General features: G+C 37.3%; 1 protein-coding gene across 1 annotated transcript in view; it reads right to left on the bottom strand.

The window, feature by feature from the left end:
- The window catches only part of PRKN (parkin RBR E3 ubiquitin protein ligase), a 629,698-nt gene that overhangs the window by 108,626 nt on the left and 499,951 nt on the right, over nucleotides 1–21,121 (bottom strand). The window contains exon 10 of the mRNA XM_086460407.1: nucleotides 8,666–8,815. Coding sequence (XP_086316533.1) covers nucleotides 8,666–8,815 — 150 coding nt within the window. The remainder of the gene's footprint in view (nucleotides 1–8,665; nucleotides 8,816–21,121) is intronic.

Genomic DNA, 21,121 nt, shown 5'->3' with positions numbered 1-21,121 from the left:
TTGGGCTACAGGCCAGAATTATACCAGAGACAAAATGAGGTAATGTTTTCTTTAGCAGTCAGAACTTTGAATTTTTCCCTGGTTAAGCTGCAAATGCCGGTCAATAGGTTCATTCTAATCTATGATCTTATTGTTCTGGTCCTATCTTTTTACTCCATCATTTCTCATTGATTAAGCAGCTCTTGCATTTTACAATAATGCAATAATACAATCCAAAGTGCCTCAGGAGGCCTTCAGATGAAACTTCATAGGCTTACTTCGATTCCTATTTATTTTCCGTTTCATTTATAAGTGATTTTCTGCATTCAGCCTGTGTTTCTCTTTCCTGTTCTAACACAGAAAATTTTTAGAAGATTGCTTAGATAAGCCTCTTACACAATTAGAATCCTGCCCTCGGTGGCTGCCATTCTCAAGCAGCACATCCTCTGCTGATTGCATTACTGTTGCCACTCCAGTGACTCAGTGATCTGTTTATTCACACCAAATCTTCCATTAACCGCTAGTTCTGCTAATTTACAGATTTATTTGTATTCATCTTATCGATTATAAAACTGGAGTCAGTATATGAACTGTATAAGCAGGAAAGCTCAGGCACCTCTTGCAGCCTGGGACAGACTGTTATAACCAGGATTTTTTAATCCATTAGCTGAAGGAAATAGAGGTTGGTTTAAAATGGCTACACTTTTCCATCATGTGCCAAATGTTTCTCTCTATCATAAAAGGGAGAATAATCTTCGCCTGTATGTAAGTGGAATATGAAGTCAGAAGACAGAGCTCCATTTCCCATACATGGAGAGTCCTATAAGCAGTTTATTTCTCCTTCTCTCCTACTGTTGTATTCCATTCCTTTCCCGGTGGGCCACATGATAAAACATTGTCCCCTGACTGTTAGACATATTTATAGGCACTTTACTGAAGGGGAGAGGAGCAGCAGCAAAAAAGTAGTTCCAAGTCCTCTCCAGTCATAAACTTCCATTATATTTAAGTCTTGACAGAATCAGGAGTTCATCTAATACAATCTCCTGTGCATTATAAGCCATTAAATATCACCCAGATACTGCTATATGGAGCCCAATTATTTAAATTAGAGAAGAGCACTTCAGTCATCAAGAGACTAAACTTTAGTGTGCCACAGGTACAGACCAAAACAGACAAAGATGTCATCAAAGCCTGAGGCTCTTGCAATAACAAGGAATTTCTAGGTGAGAAATGCCTCCAAAATTCCTGGAGATGGTATGTAGCTCATCCACCAACTTTGGCACAGAATGTCAAGTCCCTACCAATGAGACCTGAGAGAAAATTTTGACTTCTTCAAATCTGGTGATCAATTTAATCCTGACCTGAGCATCAGAGTATGATATACTCAATGGGCACCTACAAAAAGTAATCACAGTTGACAAGAGAAGGTACTTTTTTGAAACTATTTTTCCAAGTCCATTCGCTAAAATCAATTTACAGTAACCAGTGGGTATTGTAAATTGTGCACATTTTTGCATTTCATCTGCTGTAAAATGTTCTCTTACCACAGGTAGAAGAAATTTGAAGCCCAGATAGCTTCAGGTCTGGAATCTGATAATTGAATGAGTGACAAAGTCGAGTGTTTGCTATCTCTAACATGAAAATCCCTAGCACCCTTTCAGGGGACTGTTTGATCTAGCAGTTTACAAGGACTAAGATTTAGTTGATAAATGATTAAATCAAATACTAATGTGATTTAAACCCCTATTTTATCTCAGCTCTCAATTTAAAATGGGTCTCATACGCTTGCAATTTTAGCTCATTCCTATTCCAGACAAATTGGTAAAACTGGGACCATTAATCTTCTGCAAAGCATTCGTTTACAAATCCGTCTGAGTTGGTTTACATTCATAGAGACCAGTTTATCCTCTCTAGTTCCTAGGTCCGTGTGTCCAGTTTCGACTTACCTTTACAAGCAAGAATTTGATTTTATCCTGGTTTTCTCTAATACAATTTCCCTGACTCAAATACAGCATTATTCTGCTATCTCTGTTCTTATGCTAGATTACAGAGACCAGCAGCGTCCATCCCTTTATCAGATAACTACATCTTTTCTCTACCTCCTTGCTCCTTCTTTCTCAGAACACATATGACTTTTAAATGGTGAACTACCAGGTAAGCCACAGAATACTAAATCAAGTCAAAACACTGAAGACACTGCACATTTAATATAAAATTTGCAGTGTGAATGTACAACAGCCATTTTTCAGATACCTGCATGATGCAGAAAACAGGGAAAAGCTATACCCTACATAAATTAAGGGATATAGAATTTGATCACATAATATGGGACATCCCATAATATTCTGGACATCTAGAAGACAACACTAGTGAAGTTTCACTTCTAGCACAGTTAGAGCTGAAGAGACTTATACGTTGTTCCCAAATATTATTTTACTAGCTAGTTCTCCATGATTTGGGATGTAAAGGAGAAAGCAGTTTTTCTTCTACCTATCTAAGCAAGCACAAGTAATTGATTTGCTCTCCGCATAAAAAGTATTTGTTTCACTTTTGCTAGTCCTGTGAGCTAACGTGATCTATGTTATTAATAATGGAAACATCCTCTAGATTGCTTTATATGCTCACTGCTGACAGTTGAGTTTCATATCAGTCATCAGATCAATGGATTGCTGCACTGCAAGATATGGACAATGGAAATAATGCACCCTGACAGCAATACATAGCTTGTTAATTGTACAGTGCTATTCTGGGGTAAACATTGTATTAAAATATCAACATTCTACAACATCTTAAAAAGCCCCATGTTTTTATAGTTCATTTTAAACCGCGTAAAACATTACCAGAAAAAAAAAACACTAATCCAAAAAGAATTTTGGTCAGCCTGAGAAAGCCTGTCATATTTTAAGAATGAAACAACTTGCTTGGCTACTGAAGCGTAATGTGTCAACAAGATGGAATTCCACTTTCTAAAGTCTAGAGTGCCCACTCAATAGAAGAAAGCAGTACATGATTACTGCTTAGAGCTTGTGGCGCAATGCTAGCAACTCAGCATTTAGCAATAATAGAAAATGTCGGTCTCATTTTCATTCCCCTTGAAAAAGTTCCCTATACAATATTATGAAACACTCCTGCTGTGACTTGGTTTCTTAATCTCAGCAATATCTTCAGCTATTACCTTATCCATGGTAATACCTTTCTGGTGAATTTTCTTAAAAGTAAAAATTTAATGACATACGGAACAAGGACAGATATCTGAAATGCAATAACAAAGAGTAACCCCTCAATTTTACTACGGGTACTAGATAGCAGCAATCTCCTATTTCCATTTTAGTGTCTTGCAAATGACATAAAGGTCTCAAGGTCTTTTCTTTTCTGAATCATTCCTGTTTTTCTAAACCTTGGAGCCTCTTATTTCTGCTCCTACTTCAACTTTTATTCCCATCTTAAAACTGTGACAAAAATTCAGATCATTGTGCACACAGCCCTTCTTCACTCATGACCTTTTATTCATCTGATTATAAAATTAAGATTATTTTTCAGTGCAAGTATCTTCAAAGACTGTCTTGAACTGCCACTACTCATCTTGACTATACTTACACCCCGAAGTATTTTAAAAGGTGCCTATTTTCTCTTTACATACAGTCAAGATTTTCCTGGTACTGCTCATGAAGAAGCAAAGCATATATCTTGAACCAAACATTTATACCTATATTTCTGTTTGAAAATAAAGTCTTTTAAGTTAGTCAGACTTTCAAACATTTTGATCAGGAAATATATATAGAATAATGTGCCAAAACCAGACACAAGAAAGACATAAATTGCACAAAGAAGGTACCTGCCTATCATGACAATACATTGCATTAGAGCTGAACTTTACAACAAAAGACTTAAAACTGCCGGATGTGGAAACTGCTTTTCACTTCTAGACTGAGGTACTCTTACAAACTATTATGCACTTCAATATATATGAAATAGTTCTGAAACAGTATTTGCGAGCTAGTTCAGGTTGCAGAGGGAGTATAGGTGCACTCACATAGCACCCCAACTGAGACATAAACCCCTAAAATAAACAACTCTTCTCCAGAAGTTTAGGACACACTCAACTAACAAAATCATAATTTGAATTTTCAAAATTAAGTGAATAGGAACTTGTTGCTTGGAATTTTTGTAATTCAAATTTGCCTCCTCAAAACAAAATATTTTTCCCAATTATTCAGCGTTCATCTACATGCATATTATTGTGCTTAACAAAGACATCACTGAAGATGTAACATGCATACTAGGAAATGCATGAACAGCTGATAATGAACAACAAAAAAGAGCTTTGCAAACAACAGGAATGTGTATTGCACTTCTCATGTAACTATTTTAGAGTGTCCCCTATTCTATCAAGCTTTCTGAAAAGGCAGATAATTATTAATTCTACAAAAAGGCTGCAATTGCTTTTGACATGTGCTTCCCTAGCCATGGAAGAAAAATGCAAGAAGAGATCAATGGGAAAAAAAATGCCAGTAAGAGTGAAGTTGCCCTAGGGATTTTTTTCTGTGTAATACAATAGCCTAGGAATCATATTTATAAGGAAGACATGGTATTTATATCTACTGATTTTTCAGGGACCTTGCAGGCTGCAGCCTTCAAATTTCACCTGTCCTAGAAGGGAACACATCTTTAGTGAAATCTTGATGTTCTTCAATGGCATTATGCTTATGGAACAGCAAATACGATGTAAAAGAGGTGAGAAACCCCCAAATTTTATGCTCATTTTGCAATGCTATAAAACTTCCTTTATCACTGCACATTTAACACACTAAGGTCGAGTATTCACTTGCAGACTGGAGTTTCACATTAGGGGATCCGAAGGAAGGGCCACAAAATAATCAATTATGACAGCTTGCTCCTAAAAGCATTTAAATTGTCACCCAGACCTTAGGATAGAGTTGTTTCAGGACCTCCATGAACCTTCAAGAGTCAGGTCTCCTAGCAAGGGATTATCAAACAACAGAGGATCTCTGGAAATACATTCTTCTTCTTCTTGCTTATACAGACTATGCTAGGAATGAGTAGACTCAAGAGGAAAAGACTGACAGAGGCTCTGTCTCTGCTACCCCCGATCTCTCATCTCACCCCATTTCAAGGGCTAGGTCAACTGATACGGCACGCTGCAAAATGTTTCTACCATTGTGGAGCAAGGGCTGGGATGCAGTCACACAGTAGTCAGTTATCATCCCACTCAAAGATATTGACAGGGGGTGTTTTGCAAAACAGATGAGCTGTTTGTGTAGAAACCAAGGCATACTCTTTAATAAACAAGTAATATAGTCCCTTTTGAAGCTCCATTCTAACCTGCTTTTAAGTCAAAACTGTTCTTTAATATGTAGGAAATAATATGCCAGTATCATATAAAACGAGACAAAAATGTTTTATTCATAGAGCTTTTGTATCGCTTGATTACCACAGCTTTTCCTGTACCTAGGCCAGCTGGTACAATATGTACTGTCTTCTATGCTTTGTTGCTGTTTTCTCATATTAAATATGTCAAAATTTTATATCTTAGCAATAAAAGTTAGTAACATAGGTCTGATGCATAGTAATGAAGGTAGAACAACAGTGTATAATGGTAATATCTTGGTAAATCAATTAAAATGTTTATGGCTAATGATAAAAAATATGAAAGATTAGGCAAGAGTGAGGTCAGTCAGTGGTACCACAACATGGCTTTGGGTGAGGACTATTTATAATCATTAAAAAGGTATCTGTATGCTATTTTTCAAGTCAAAATAAATCTGTCTTCTTGATGTATTTCTTTGCCTGAAAGCCTGAATACATATCAGTGCCTGACTGCAGAGGGTATATATGGGGACGCCTAAATTTAAACCTCTCTCCTCACCTTTTTGGTACAGTTCTGTCTGGATATTTCCCGAGCTGTTTCTGGGCTCCACATATGGCTGTTTCCAAATTTCCTCAGACAAAGCAAAATTCACCATCTTCTACTTTTCCAAAGGCCCTTTTAGCAAATTAAGAGCACTGTCTTGGACACTCACATTTAGCTTTGAATTTTGCAAAAAGAGACATAGTTCCTCGTTTCACATATCAGAGAAAGAAACTGATGAAGGCAAAATGTCTGTATCCTAGCCTGTCTCAGGTACCTCTTCATTTTTCAATGCTCTTTCAGATTTGGTTGAAATCCTTACATGTTTGGGACTGCCGCACACAGTTTTCTCTCCGAATAACGGAATATTTCTTTCACTTCAGTCCCTGGTGGTCAGCTGATTCTCTATTTGGTTTCTTCTGTTTCTCCTCTTCTAAAATGGCTGCTGAAAAACCTTTTCATTTAGGGTCCTGACTTTCTCTTGAAAACCTATCCTTCCTCCCTCCCTTGATCCATCTCATCAGGTAATCAAAATCCTCATCTACCTGGCAGTTGTTAGCTACCCTTACACTGCAATTCAGACACAGAACAATCCATTTGTCAATACACAACTATTTCTCTACAAGGGCTTTTGGGTGAATAGCAGACCCTTGATGTTAAATGTAACTCGTGTTGTTAGCAATATGTTATCAGCTCTGAACTTTACCCAAAGACAGAGGTACAAATACCCCAAAAGAGACTCTACATATCTAAAGTATTGCTTAACAGATGACACATATTCAATAGAGAATCTCCAGATTCACGTTGGCTTCCTTATTTCTTTGCTCACCAGCATCAACCAGGAAAGTGTCTTTAACCTAAACTGTACAGGTAAGTATTGAAAGGCATCTTTCGCTACCTTTATTTGGATCGACAAAAGGTATGTTATTCATCTTGGGCCTTCCTTTGAGCTTGTAAATCATTGTGTACACTTGTGAAGGAACCCAGAGCTCTGAAATGGATGTTCTTGGATTCCATAAAGAAGAGCGGAAGGCCTTCATGCTAAAAAAGGCCAGGTTTTGTCTGGGGAAAAAAACACCGTAGTTTAACCTTCTGAATAGAAAACACTGACTACAGAAAACGGAGTACAAATAAATAGCTTTCCTAACTGTCTTGGTGTCCTTGCAGGCTGATCGTTACCTTCAGCCACCTTTCTCACTGGTAGCTGACTTCAGCGCTAGGACCCTCACCACAGGATATCTGTGACAAACCTTTCTTGAGGTTATCATTTGTCAGGGTGCAAAGTAAGATTCAAAGATATATATTTTCACCCTGTTCCATTATAGGCTTTGAGGAACGGCCTTAATATTACCAAAATTTGGCTTAGAGACCAGCCTCTTGCTTCTCGCTTCAGCCTCAGTGAATTGTACCCCCTAATGGGCAAGATGCCACATAATTCAAAACAAAGGGTGAGGCTAAACTAAAGTCTGCAGATCTGGTCACTAGCAAGCACAGCAGAGTCCATAAAAGGGAACAGAGCAGTTTGCTAAACCAGGCAATACATCAATGCTTTATGCTGTGTACACTTTATTTACAGGGCATTTGCAGATTCAGAATGATGATGAATGAAGCTGCAAAACAGTTTGATTTTCATCACTTCAAGGCAGAGGGCAGAGTAAAAATTATTTGTGATTTTATTTTTTTTAACCAATGGCTATTAGTTAATCCAGAGGCATTTCTTTTTGTTTACTCAGTCTTGTTTCTTATTACTTTCCCACCTTCTGCTTTATTTTATAGCCCTATGTCTGCTCAGTGAGTCTGGGGAGCACTCTGTTTTACACACATGGACAGATAGGAAGTTTTACCAAGGCTGACAGATGCTAACCTACTCATAGAAGACAAGTTACTGTGACTTCCTAGTTCGGCAAACTATTATTCTTCCATAGTATCAGTTTGGGCAACATCAAAACTGCAATAAAAAGGGCATTTTTCCACAAGAAAGACAACAGCAAGAGCATAATAATATTTTATAAACATAGATATTTTCTCTTCTCTTATAGCCTGCATGGAAGTCAGTAATAATACCAACCATGGAAAGAGTCACTTAGTACAAGCATCAGTGAGTCACTCTGACCTAACATTTAATAGGTTCTTTTATATATAGATTTCTCTCTACATATTTCTGTTTCCCCCAAAGTCTGATTCTTGTAAAGTACCTGGGGTTTTTTACTGCCCAAAAAAATCACTGATCTATATGATCTCACTTAGCAAAAACCTTTTCAAGTGTTTTCTGGCTTTGTTTTCTAGAAATCCACCAATCGTGTACTCCTCCTGCTTAAAAGCAATTTTTATGAGAAAACAAAAATATTTCTATATTTCTTTTCATTATGTATCTTAACATGCACAAACAATGTCACCACAGTATCACATTCTTTCTCCCTCCTTTTTGTATGACTTACAAGGAAAGTTGATGTTAATATAATAATGAATGATTTCCTCAAGTTCCTGTTCATTTTTGCTGAGTGCTAGGAGAAGAAAGTCAAAGCATATTTGGATTTCCATTTGCACAGATCAATTTCTTACTGCAACTACTCAGCAACTTCTTAAACCAAATAAAGCAAAGAATTCTGGAATGGACATAGTCTACATGATGAAGTCATCATTCCTCAGCCACAGTGCTATATTTATATTGTTTACTGAGCTACAGTATCCCAGCCTGGTATGAAGGGCAATTCAGAGTCACTAGTGGAAAAGGAAATAAACATTTCCCCCCTTACTCTTACACTGCACAGTATCAGTTTTTTCCCACATTGTTAGTAGGAAAATGTATGTTCTTACCCCACAGCCTATTCCATTGCCTTGTTCACACACAATTTTCCTCACTCCTGGTTCCGGAAGCAAACCTGCTCCACAGCTGGGCGTTGGACACAGCACTCCTCCCATCTGCAGCACGCATTCCTCGGCCCCATAGCGCTGGTAGCGGTTGTACTACAATACAACAGACCAGTGTTAAATTTCTAATAGTACACAAAAAAAACCCCACAAACCCTGAGTTTGAATCTATCCCACATAATCAAGTCAATCATCCTAATATCTCACATGCTAAGTTTGAGTTATTTGTCAAAAGTCTAAAGCTTCACAGTGCTGTTAAATGGGGTGTCACTCTGCTCCAACTCACATCATACACACCGTTTTCTGACTCGCAGCTATCATTTTCACCACGAGAAAATTGTGTGGGATGTTAAAATCAAGAAAACAGCAAACTGTTTCTGTAAGTAACCTCAAGAACTCTTATATTGCTATTAAAAAATGATTGTAAACTTCGTAAATATAGTGCAACAACAGATACTGATAAATGCTGTATACATATTGAAAAGAAACACACAAAAAACCACTCAAGGATCTACAGCTAGAAGTACAGTATAATGTTTTAGAGCTAAAGGGTTGTAAAAACTGGCCCACCAACTTTATTTTCAAAATAAATTTCATGAAACTGATTGGCAAAATAATTCTCTGATATACATTTATTTCAATTTCCAGGGTATCCCAGGAAATTTTCTTAGTTTTTGTAGTTTTCATCTAGTTCCATGCTGACAGACTGAAAGGCTATGGAAATGCCTTCATTTTAATGATGGAGACACTGACACAGTGGAGACAGTGACACAGATAAGCAATATTAAACAACATGCTCAGCATAATCCCACTGACAAAAATGCCCACTCTGAAATGAGTGATGCCATTGCAATAGCTTTCCCTGGTCTAACTTACCCTGCTTTCAGAGGAATATAAGCTGAGTAAGTACAAATCATGCTGCGTACATGTAAATCACATCCACTCTATGGTTCTGTGTTGGTGCAGTTCCACACTAGTGGCTATATAACCATTGTAAACCAGGCTTCAGATTCGCCTATAAATCTGGTCTACTGTAGAGTGAAATAAATGAAAGCATTTGGTCCTAACAGCCCCAAAGAAAATGAGAAAATCCAAAAGGCCAAAGAGGAAGGGAGTAGTATGAATTTTCTCTGCGAGCGGAATGACTTTATGGTGTGCTAAAGGAACAAACCAGAGCTTTATGGTACAGCACTCACAAACAACAGTATTTAGTATTTCATAAACTTTTACCCCACAACTGCTTAGGAAAATCCTACTCCTTTTTTTTTTTCCTTGGGATAACAAACAAAAATTCTTTCTCCAATCTACACCCCTCTCCAAAGAAATATCAGAAGGAAAACTGAAGCATTAGGACTAAAACCTCATGCACAAAGCATACAAAGAAGAATTTGAAAGTACAAAGACAGTGCGCTCCACTGCATATTTTCTGGGTACATTTAAGAAGACTCATCTGCAAATGTTGCCATAACGTTTGTCTAGTTACACTGGATATCTAAAAATAATATGAAATTTCTTAAAACACTATAATGTATAGACACAGAAGTGTTGCATCACAGAAGAGAAAAAAAGCTACCAAAGTATCCACCTTTGCCAATTAACAAAAAAATCCAAACAAAATTCTTCTTAAAAGAGAAGCAAAATCTAAAAGGAAAGAAAGTCTTCAAAATATCACTCAGTGTATGAACAACAGCCAGAAATCCTGAATCCAGATCCTGGATCTGGAAAACACCAGTATTTTGAGAAATGTACAAGACATGTCTGCAAAGTCTCCTTGAATGCAAAGGCTCAACAAGTCAACTGGTGTTTTTCTATGTTCTTATGCTTGAACCTAGAGTAATGGCATAAATATTTAATGTTGGACTCATCAATTTTCAGCAACGTTTGTGATTCTTCCACTAAATACATGCTGACCGCTCTGAGTTGTTCTGCTGGCCTTGAACAGAAATACGGGTAACCACAGCTGCAAAACTCTCTGCTGATCTAATTTTTCTTCAGGGCAGAGACTGAACCTGAGGGTGAGGATGGTGATTGTCTTATCCCCTTAAGAGGGAACATTGTGCTGGATGTGGGATTGTTAGCAGCTTCTCATTACAGAGGCAAACACTGGTGACACTATAGCTGAGATTGTGTCAGCATTTTCATTATAAATTCAGTTGAAAAAAAGGATATGCTTTCCAGTCATTAACAGCATAAGAACGCATGGAGACATTCTTCCCATCTCCTCTCCCTTTTCTTTCAATACACAAAAATGGAAGATAGGTATGATGGGAATCAATCTGTCTTGTCAGAAAAAGTTACAGAAAGGAAATGTCCAGTCTACCTACTGGCAAGGCGGACAAAGCCGTTGTATTCTGTCCAACCAACTTGACATTTTATACTGGTTCAGCACAGGACTCATGCCAAATCAGTATTGCACTCTCACCAGTGATTTTCACACTGTAAAAGCAAAAAAAAATTATCAATCTGAAGACAGGAAAAATCCTACTAAATGTATTTGCACATCTTGACATCTAATTACGTAGCCTGTTTTCTACCTTCAAAGTCCAGATACATTTATAAGATGTCATTTTCCAATTTCTTTTTCCTTATGCTAGTACACTAGCTCACTTAAAACCCAGCAACCAACTGAAAGAATAGCAGAATGTATACACATTTGCCATAACACAGTCATACATAATATACGTGAATTTATATTCTTTATTCAGTGGCCTGAAACAAAATGACTCACTTTTCATTAAGGGTGCACTTACAAAAGGCTTGCAAAGGATCAAAACACTTATTCATGAATTAATTAACTATTTGCATATAGTGACAGATTATATCTATTGGAGGCATTTTCTCCTATGTACCACAGCCATGCATATCACACAGGACTGATGCAATCAACATGCTTAAAGCAAGACAATTTTCAAAAGCCCTTAAATGTCTTTGGAGCTCATGATATATCTTTGATGCTGTCTGGATGAGATATTTAAGGATATTCCAGCAGACAACAACCACTGGTTTCCTTTGCCTCTTATTCTTAACTGGAGATTTAAAGTAGGATTCATTTCATTTAGTTTGGATTTCTGCAGCGATGATGCCTATAGTTGCACTGGTTGTGTAGTCTCCTTTTATAATTAAGAGGAGAGATAGGATGCAATTCACCTTTTCTCTTTTAGCTTTGTACATCAGCATGAGAAGAACTGAGCCTTGGAGTGCCCTGTTCTATTAACAATAAAGAGAGACCACACAATCTGCTAGATGTTGACACCTGAAATTAGATGAGTCCCACAATAGCTTCTTCAGTTCCAATAATTCTGATCCTAAGTCACCTGGCCTAAGCTATTTTTGAAACCAAGGCTTAGGTACCTAAACAGCTTAGGCTGTGAACCACCTCACACAATTTTAGGCCTTCAAAAATTAAACATCTAACCTAAAGAAGTCATACAGGCTCCAAATATATTGAATGAGAATAAACAAGATCCTAAGAAAGGAATTTATCCTGACTTAGACAGGTAGGATGAACCATCCTGTGGAGGTGCTACAGTTGAAGCTGAGAAAACTAACTTAGGCTAGATATTTAACACATAAAGAGCAGTCATTAAAAGATGAATCTAACTCTTCTGTACATTCAAAATATTTCACAATATCTATTACCCCATTATAAATGTGCCTCTTATTTAGAGACGCTCTCATTATGTGTAAAATGGTTCTGCATGCTACAAGGAGGAAAAATATCTCCAATTAGTTTTAGGAAAAACCTCTTACAAAGTTTAATATATAAGGAACTTCACTGAACTGGCATTCATGGCACCTGATTTCATTCCTGGCAACAACACAGCTTTCCTGTGGTTTTCACGTACGTTACTTAATCTGTGCTTCTCATCAGTTCCCTGTTTGTAAAGAGGGAGAATGACACTTGCTGATTTCACTGTAGTGTTAAGAGGCAAAACCATTAATAGTCATGAGGACATCAAATACTATGGTAATGAGGGGCATAAAATTACACAGAAATCACCAGCCATCTACAGCTGCTAGAAAGCAGCTTTTGAGCAAAGCATGTCAGGCATTTACATGCTACTGTAATAAGGTCCTCAGAAATACAGGTAGATAAATAGTTGCTGGATTCAACATAGAACTATATAGTTCAATGCTAATTTGAATTAAAAAAAGACTTTAAATATATGATTTACTCCAAATTACTAGTGTCGAGACAGCTAAGGGTATATGAACAAGGTAGATGTAAAATATTATGATTTTTTTTCTCTGAAAACTACATCCTGTTGTGAACTTTCCTCTCAGATTGTGAATTGCCCCAGTCAACCCAAATCTATACTTTCCATGGAATAAAATTTAGAGTGCAAAAAATTCCCAGCTCTAATTTTCAACCATATCATGAAGTTCTTTCATGCAATCTTTGCTCATAAAGACTTGTCAGGGCCTTTAGAAGTGATTTTTATAAATTATTATAAATCATATTACAACATAGACATGGAGGATGGATAATTACAGAATCACAGAATGGTAGGGGCTGGAAGGAACCTCTGGAGATCATCTAGTCCAACTGCACAATTGTAACCATTTATTCCCTGCTCCGCACTTTCCAGATTGGGATGGTTTCCCTTGAGTCTTAGAATGGTACAGGGTTTTCAACCAGTGGAAATTCAATCATTTGATGTTGTAAATCAAGGGTAATATAAATGAAATCATTGGGCTGACACAAGAATAAAACAGGTTTTACATTGGAATGCAGTCTTTTCAGTTACATTATGATTCAAATACCAAGACAAAACTGAAATGCACCTGGATGCACAAAACTCTTGCAAAACACACTTTGTCAACACAGTGATTCCTTGCCATGTTATTTAATTTGCAAGTTATGCTCTAATATCATAGAATCAGAATGGTTTGGTTAGGAAGGGACCTTAAAAGATCATCTATTCCAACCACCCCTGCCACAGCACATGCCTTGTGCTATTTTAATTTTGCTTTTACACCTTGGACAGAGTTTTCTTTATTTTCCTTTGTTTCCTCACTCTGTAGCTGCTCAGTAGTAGCCTCGCAGGGAACTTTGAACAAAAGTTTAACAGTAGATGTAAAGCCAAAATTGCTAATCTCTGAAAGGTAATCTAATTACTTGTTTCTTTTAACTGCATGTAACGGTCTCAGAGGAAAGAAAATCAACTTTCTGGAGTCAGATTGTTTTTACTGCTACTATAAATCAAATAACCATCTGTGTGTTTCAAAATTAGATTGTGGAGGCTATTAGTCCATAATGTAGACTAAGCACTTTATTTATACGTATTATACACATACAAAAAACCCGAGAATTAGTTCCATAATGTAATTAGGAAACTTAAAGTACAAACCCCTTAGTACTCATTGGACTAGGAAAAATACTTACAAATGTGTCATCTGAAATATAGATTAAAAAGAGATGGACTGGCATGGCTTTCCATGAAGCACTCCTACTTTTATTACTCCCGAGTTACTGGGCTCCTCTGCTGGCCAGTGGTAGGATATGAAGAGCAAATTCAGAGCATCAACTCCTCCTTCTTTGTACAGGAGCACCACAAAGGAGACCAGAAAGAGACCCACCTTTGAGAGGGCTGCAACTTGTCTGACTTTGGAGAGTCATGGAATTGGGTAAGGCAGTCTCAAGAAAATATTTAGATAAGAAACCCTGAACCGGACCAATGCAACACAATTAATGGTGAAATTAAGCTGGAGTAGAGAGGGGAAAGAAAGGAAAGACTGCAGTTTGCAGAATGATATGAAATAAAGCAGAAGGTGGGGAGTATGAAAATAGAAAATAAAGAATACTTAGAAAAGAGGACACAGAAGCAGGTTGTATTGGAATCAAACTGAAAACATAAGAGGCAATGTGATGCAGTGAAGCAAGTGGACTAAGCACATGTATGGCTTGGCACTGTATTTACAAACTATTGGAAGTTTGTGATCTTCCAGCAGGTATTTGTGGGATCAGTCTGAACAGAATTCTGGAGATGAACATTCAGTTCCTTCCAAACCTTGTAAAGCTGGAATCTACATTTCTTTCTGCCCTATAAGTAACAAACACCAAAGCTATAGATGATGCAAGGAAATCTTTTCAGCTGATGCTGTTGCAAATTGTGTAACTGAGATTCACTGAAGTAGATATGGGCTCCCTGGAATTCCACTCAGGTCACAACAGTGAATAAATGCATATTGCATGAAAGGAGATCAAGTCATCCAAGGAATGGAAGAAGTCCCATCTTCTACATCCACCTGAGACCCTGAATACTGGGGTTCAAATCTTCTTTCTGAATTTAATAAAAGCTGGACGGAAGAGAATTCCTCTATTTTAAGAAGCACTCAGGTTTTTCATTGATAGTTGTTACAGACAAGTAAACGAATAGAAATTTGGGTCCTACACAAAATGACATAGTTTTGGTTCTGATAGGAAAAGAATATCCTTTAAATTAGTTTTGATCAGGAGTACTTTCTCATTTCTTTCTGCCCATTTTTTATTTCAGCTGTTGAACCAAAAATAAATTACTTTTACTTCAATGCACAGACAACAAGTTAAAAAAGGAGTAGGAAAGTAGAGATGCCCTGCTTATGACAAGAACTCAATGAGAATAAAGTTCTGATAATCCAGGAGAGACAAAGCTGAGGAATTCACATAGATTCCAATTACCTCTGAAGTCCGGGAAGAAGGTCATTAGGAGACATTCAAAGCAGATATAGCACAGGAAGAAAAGAGAGGCACATCACTGGTCATACGCAACTGCAAGACTGTAAAGTTTGTTGTGTAGTTCAAGCTATAAAAAAAATGGTGGTGTAAAGACGAACAGGAGTTACATGCCGTAGCTCAATTTCAGAGAGAGAGTGATGGGATGATGATGACAAATCCGAAAGGTGAGCCAAATGACATGGACAGAAAACAGATATTAGACAGAAAAGTGGAAGTAACTGAGACATGCGTGTAGGTATGTCTCACACTGAGTGGTAGTTCAAGCCAGGGGACTGGGTGGGAAAGCACAGAGCTGCAAGGAATTATACTCATAAAGATACAGATTTGTGAATACTAACAAAATAGCTTTGGTATTTTGTAATTATGAACTGCAGAAATTATTCAGTGAATTTTTTTTTTTTTTTTAACTGCATGTGAAGTATCAAGAGGTAACTTACATGTTTTTGAAGCATAGCTATCAAAAAATCTTGACCCACAAATACTTCAGAAGCACTTTGTTGATCATTTGACAGTTTCCTGCACTAAACTCAGCTGAATAATTAGAATTGTTACATGACATTACCTTTGCCTCAATAGGTAAATATATATCAATTAGTTTAAGACTGACTTTATACTAATATTCTGTAGCATATACTTAAAAAAAAAATTCCTCTAGCTAGTATTGTAAGAAAAAAAATCAAAAGGACTTTCCTCTTGCCACACACACATGTTGTATACAAATTCCTTTAAGACTTCAACTAATGTTAAATGATTTCTGTGTTCTTTTAATACTAGATTTCCCATATGTCTTAAAGTTACAGCTCACAGCAAAACCTAACACAAGCCCACACCACTTTTGAACAGCACGGGGATGTGCATCTGCAGATTTTCAAAACAGGGTCCTTTGCATAAGTTTTCCCGAGCTGAAAAGGAAATATGAAAAAAAAAAAAGAGTGCCCCCATTCAGGCTTGCTCAGATTCCAGTTTATACACCCACAACGTTTCTAAAGAAAACGATATGAGTTGCAGTAGAAGCTGATAGGAGAGATCTGTTTAAATTGATCATTCCCTTGTCAAAATATCAAGAAACTGGCCAATACATTCTGCAAAGTTGTCAGAGCAGATGATCTAGCAGAGAAGCACAGCGATACATTACTTAGCAGCTTCTTTTCCTGCCACTAGCACGTCATCTGCTTCATCTATGCTGTGACCTGTTGGGGGCACTCAGGTATAGCAGCAGATTGCTTGCTCTTGCGTTATTTGTTTTCCCTTCCAGCCTTCAGATGTAGCTGCTACTTTATTCACGAATCACAATACTCCATTTAAACAATTAAACAAGATTTTTTTTATCACTTTGGGGAGAAGAGAGAAGTTTGTTTCTCAGAGCGTCATTAGGGCAACTCACAACAGTTCATTGCAAGTCATCTTGCTATGTTGGTATATTGTAGTGTTTAGGTCTGAATTAAAGTGTTCTCTCTGCTGTCTCTGGCACTGGTTTGTTGAATTACCTGCCTTCCACTATATTTGCACAGAGCCCATAATTAATGCATCTTTAACATTTCTTTGTAAGCACCTTATACTACCACCACTTGTAGAACCATTTGCATTTACTTGCAGAGACAGCCAGCCTGACAGGGCAAATGGCTACTGCAGGAGACTAACTTTCTTGTATTGTGCTATTTTTCAATAGCTCTCCAGTTAATAAATCTTTCATCCCAATCCTGAGTGTATCTCAGGTACCTATAAAGTGAAGCAGTTAGCCAGCAAGTTGGACTGCATCCATTATTCTAGGGGAAAATGATGGATTATGAACAGTGAGATCAAATTGCAAGAAAAAGCTCAACAGAGCTAAGGACAGTTAGGAAGCTTCAGGTTTTACCCTTCTTGGGACTCCAGTTCCAGGAGACTCTCTTTGCCTTGTATAGACCTTTGTGCACTGTGAGAGTCTGTGAAAAGGAGGTCCAAAACAAACCAGTCAAAGCTGCTTTTGAAGACTTTTCTAGGTCAGACTCTCTGGCACTTTTTCAAAGGGTCAAGTATCAAGTGGGGTAGCAATCTGTTGGTAAATGTATTTGTGTTGCATGTTAAGCCAATTACTCTGGAGGCTGGTTTTATGTTGTAAGTTAGGTATCCACAATGCATACCATGTACCAGGAAGCTTGTACTCTTCTATTTCACCACACAGACTATGATCACCTCTTTCCATAGTCTAAAACCAATTCCCTCTTTAAAAACTATCTTGTTGCCACCAACTAAACCTTAAAAGACAAACTTTCCAGCTAGAATGAATTTCCCGTAATGTACATGCCTGAATAAAATAGATGGGAGTTTTACATGTCCAGGAGACTACTGAGAAGGTTCACTATTTAGACAATGGTTTTATTATTATAGAACTCCTTTTAGGAAATATTAATCAGCAACTCTTCACACTTCAAGTTAAACACAAGGCCTTTTTTTCTCAGCATTAGTTTTCCCTCAATGCTCACATTCAGGTAAGGAAACCTTTTATTTAGATAGACAGAAAGACAGGCAGACACATTGCAGGTTCGATCCTGCAAGTCGCTCAAAACCTTTCTCTCTTAATGATATCAACCAAAATTGCATATGGACAGTATTTACAGGAAACAAATACTCAATGAACAAAAGGTAGAGACCAGGGTTTTGTATTAGGAACAGTCTCTTGACTTTAATTTGACTGAAATTTGGTTGATAAAGGTAAGAGTTGATGAAGCAGACTTCTCTAAGGCATTTATCCTGCTGACTCCTGGCATTTTGATTAAGTATCTAGAATGATACAAAATTAGCATGCCGTATATTAAGAGGATGAAAATTTAGCTATCTGACATGTCTAAAATATAACTGTAAATATATTTAGGGTAATCATTATTAAACAGGTCTGTTTCCAAAAAGGCCCTCAAGGTATTGATTCTTGGCCTTATGCCACCTAAAATTTTTATCAATGACTTGGAAGAAAACCAAGAACATAGAACATCAGTGATAAAGCTTGTAACAATTTGAGAAAAGGAAGTAATGAACATGTAACATGGACAGTTAAGTTCATGTATCAGTGGTATCTGAACTGCTGGTAAACTAGGTTTAAGCAAACAACTCAGCCACACGTAAGGTTATTTCTCTAGGAACAAACTATTACCCACAATTGGAGAACGGGATTTGTCTGGGAAGCAGTGTGATGGATCATGAGCTGAATCTGAGCTAGGTCCATCCACATCCAAAAGCACTATGGCACCCGTTAGATGAATAAATAGAAATCTCTAGAAGGGAAATTGTATTCCTTATTGGTCAGCCACTGGTTTAACTGGAACCCACAAGTTTCAGTGGGAATGTCCACTTCAAACTGAAATGTTCCTTCATTCCATCTGAAATATATTTAGCTGACAGTCTGACTGACAAACAGACTCCCTTTTGCCGTATACGCAATTTTTTTAGTCCTGTTTCAGGGGTGTGGTCGCTTTTTTTGAGTTGCATTCATGGTTGAAGTAATTTTTTGTTATGATGATCAACTATTGGCTTCTGACAGGACAAAGGGAATTGAAAATATAAAGGATCTGGACACTGAGGAATGGGAGATATGCAATGTAGGGAGCATATTGGTGCTGGTAGAGTGGTGGAAAGAAAAAGGCTGGGAATATTTTGTCTTTCAGTACTGAGAGGTATAATAGGATCTACTGTCTGCAAGTGATTTGTAAACAAAGAATGGATGTTTTTCTAGGCAATATACTACAGTTTAAACAAGAATTAATCCAAGAAAGTCATGTAATGTGTATTCTAAAGGAGATCAGAACAGATTACCACAATAGTCCGTTCTGCTTTTATAATCTGGCCTTAAATACATAAGCATTTTAAAAATAAATCAAGATTGGACATGAAGCTGTAGCATACTCCTATTATTCTTTGACTGTTGCTTGGAGTGGAAGAAAATATATGTTGGTTGATAACACTGAAGTTGTAAGCAGCCTGAATAAAAGTGTTATAATTAATAACGATTTTTTTTTCTAATTAGTATGCATGACAACAGAAAAAGACACACTTTAGATCTTTTTAAAAAGCAAATATATAACTAAAAAAAGATAAGAAATAATTAGATAGCCATGTGAATAAGGACTTTGTCTGAAGTTCCTCTCTTCATTTAGATCTGTCTTAATTTCTTTAACCTTGTTTTTGCACCAACTTCTCCCTAACTGTCATCAGTAGATTCATGTTAACAATGCTTTCGTAGGGACAGAATATAATTGCAATACTCTTTATACTTGTATGGGCATATGGAATAACTCAAACCTCATGGCAATGTTCACTAATTGCAAAGGCATTAGTTAAGACCGTAATGATAACCACTGTATCCAAATAATCTGCTAGTGTAGCCAGATTCAGAGAAAGGCAAATGTTTATAGGTCAGACCCATTCTGCAAAACAACTTTCCATCTGTATAGTTTTATGCTCCTAATGCATGACGATGACAAAAATTTCTCATCTCTTTAGGTGTATTCAATACAAAGTGGAGTAATTTCATTATGAAAGTCCAAAAGAATACCAAAATATTCCAAGTGGCAAAAGTACTGTGTTTATTTGACTAGCAAGGCTTTCCTCATCAGACTCCTCTATTCTCTTCAAGGCTTCTCTTATTATTGGACAGGAGTTGACTACCATTTCTTTTGTGGTTCTTCATGGTTTACATCATCTCACTTTTGAAGTTTTTAAGATCACATAACTTAATACTGTCTTAGTGCAAAGGTGTAAGGCAGGTGAGTGGAACAAAGAAAGTATTAAGATTACATAAACAATCTTGTCTGACACTTCCTACTGTCTGAATTCTTCATTTGCACTCTTAACTCTTTTAGCCTTAATTTTTGTGTCTACCACTTCCTTTTCTAAAAAGCAAACAGAAAAAAAAAAAAAAAGTCCACCATTTAAACCATATTGACCATATTGCTCTGTCAGTGGTCATTAGCAAGGCTGAGGTCTACAATTCCATCCTCAGAGCTCTGCCACTGGAGCTATTGGTCTGTCTGGTTCAGCCCTCTCCCTCATACTCAAAGTCTCTTGGTTTACCTGCTCCCTACTTTTACTTCAAATCTCTCCTTTTGTCCCATTCCTTCTACTCTACTTAGCTTCACCTTCTCATGCAGCTCATTAAGTACTCATCTTCCCTTATTTATCAGCATCTTTAGCAAGTTTTTGTATGTGGTCATTCCCTTCTAGTCCTTGGTCCCAGCTCCTTGTCAGACCCTTATTGCTACCATTCTGGTTTCTACTCCTACCCTCTTTCACCACCCATCTCTCCTGTGTCCCCAAGTTTTCATGTCACTGTCCTCCATTTGTCAGCTGGCTCTAACCAGTCTCTTGACCCCATCAATCCTGGTCATAATTTCTTTTATTTCCTCTTTCTAAATCCTCAATCTTGCCAGATTTCTGCTTCCAGTACCTCCTTTGGCCTAGTCTGTTTTCTGTCTGTCTGTTCCATTCCTGTCAGACAAACCCTCCCACACTCCTCTTCACGCTGCCTTCTTGCTGAGGAAAAGCTGAGTCCCTGAGGAATTTGGGTTTTGACTTTCTTTAACAACTGAAGTGGGGGGCTGGTGGAGGAAAACTGAAAGTCTAGAAAATGTACCAGCAGCCCTAACTGCAATAAAAAAAGGGAGTATGACAGGGAAAGAAGCAACAGGGTGTTCTTGACAATATAATCTTAT

Source organism: Leptosomus discolor, chromosome 2 (genome assembly GCF_034619465.1).
Source record: "Leptosomus discolor isolate bLepDis1 chromosome 2, bLepDis1.hap2, whole genome shotgun sequence".
In the NCBI taxonomy this organism is placed as follows: domain Eukaryota; kingdom Metazoa; phylum Chordata; class Aves; order Leptosomiformes; family Leptosomidae; genus Leptosomus; species Leptosomus discolor.
This window is presented reverse-complemented; position numbering and strand designations above follow the sequence as displayed.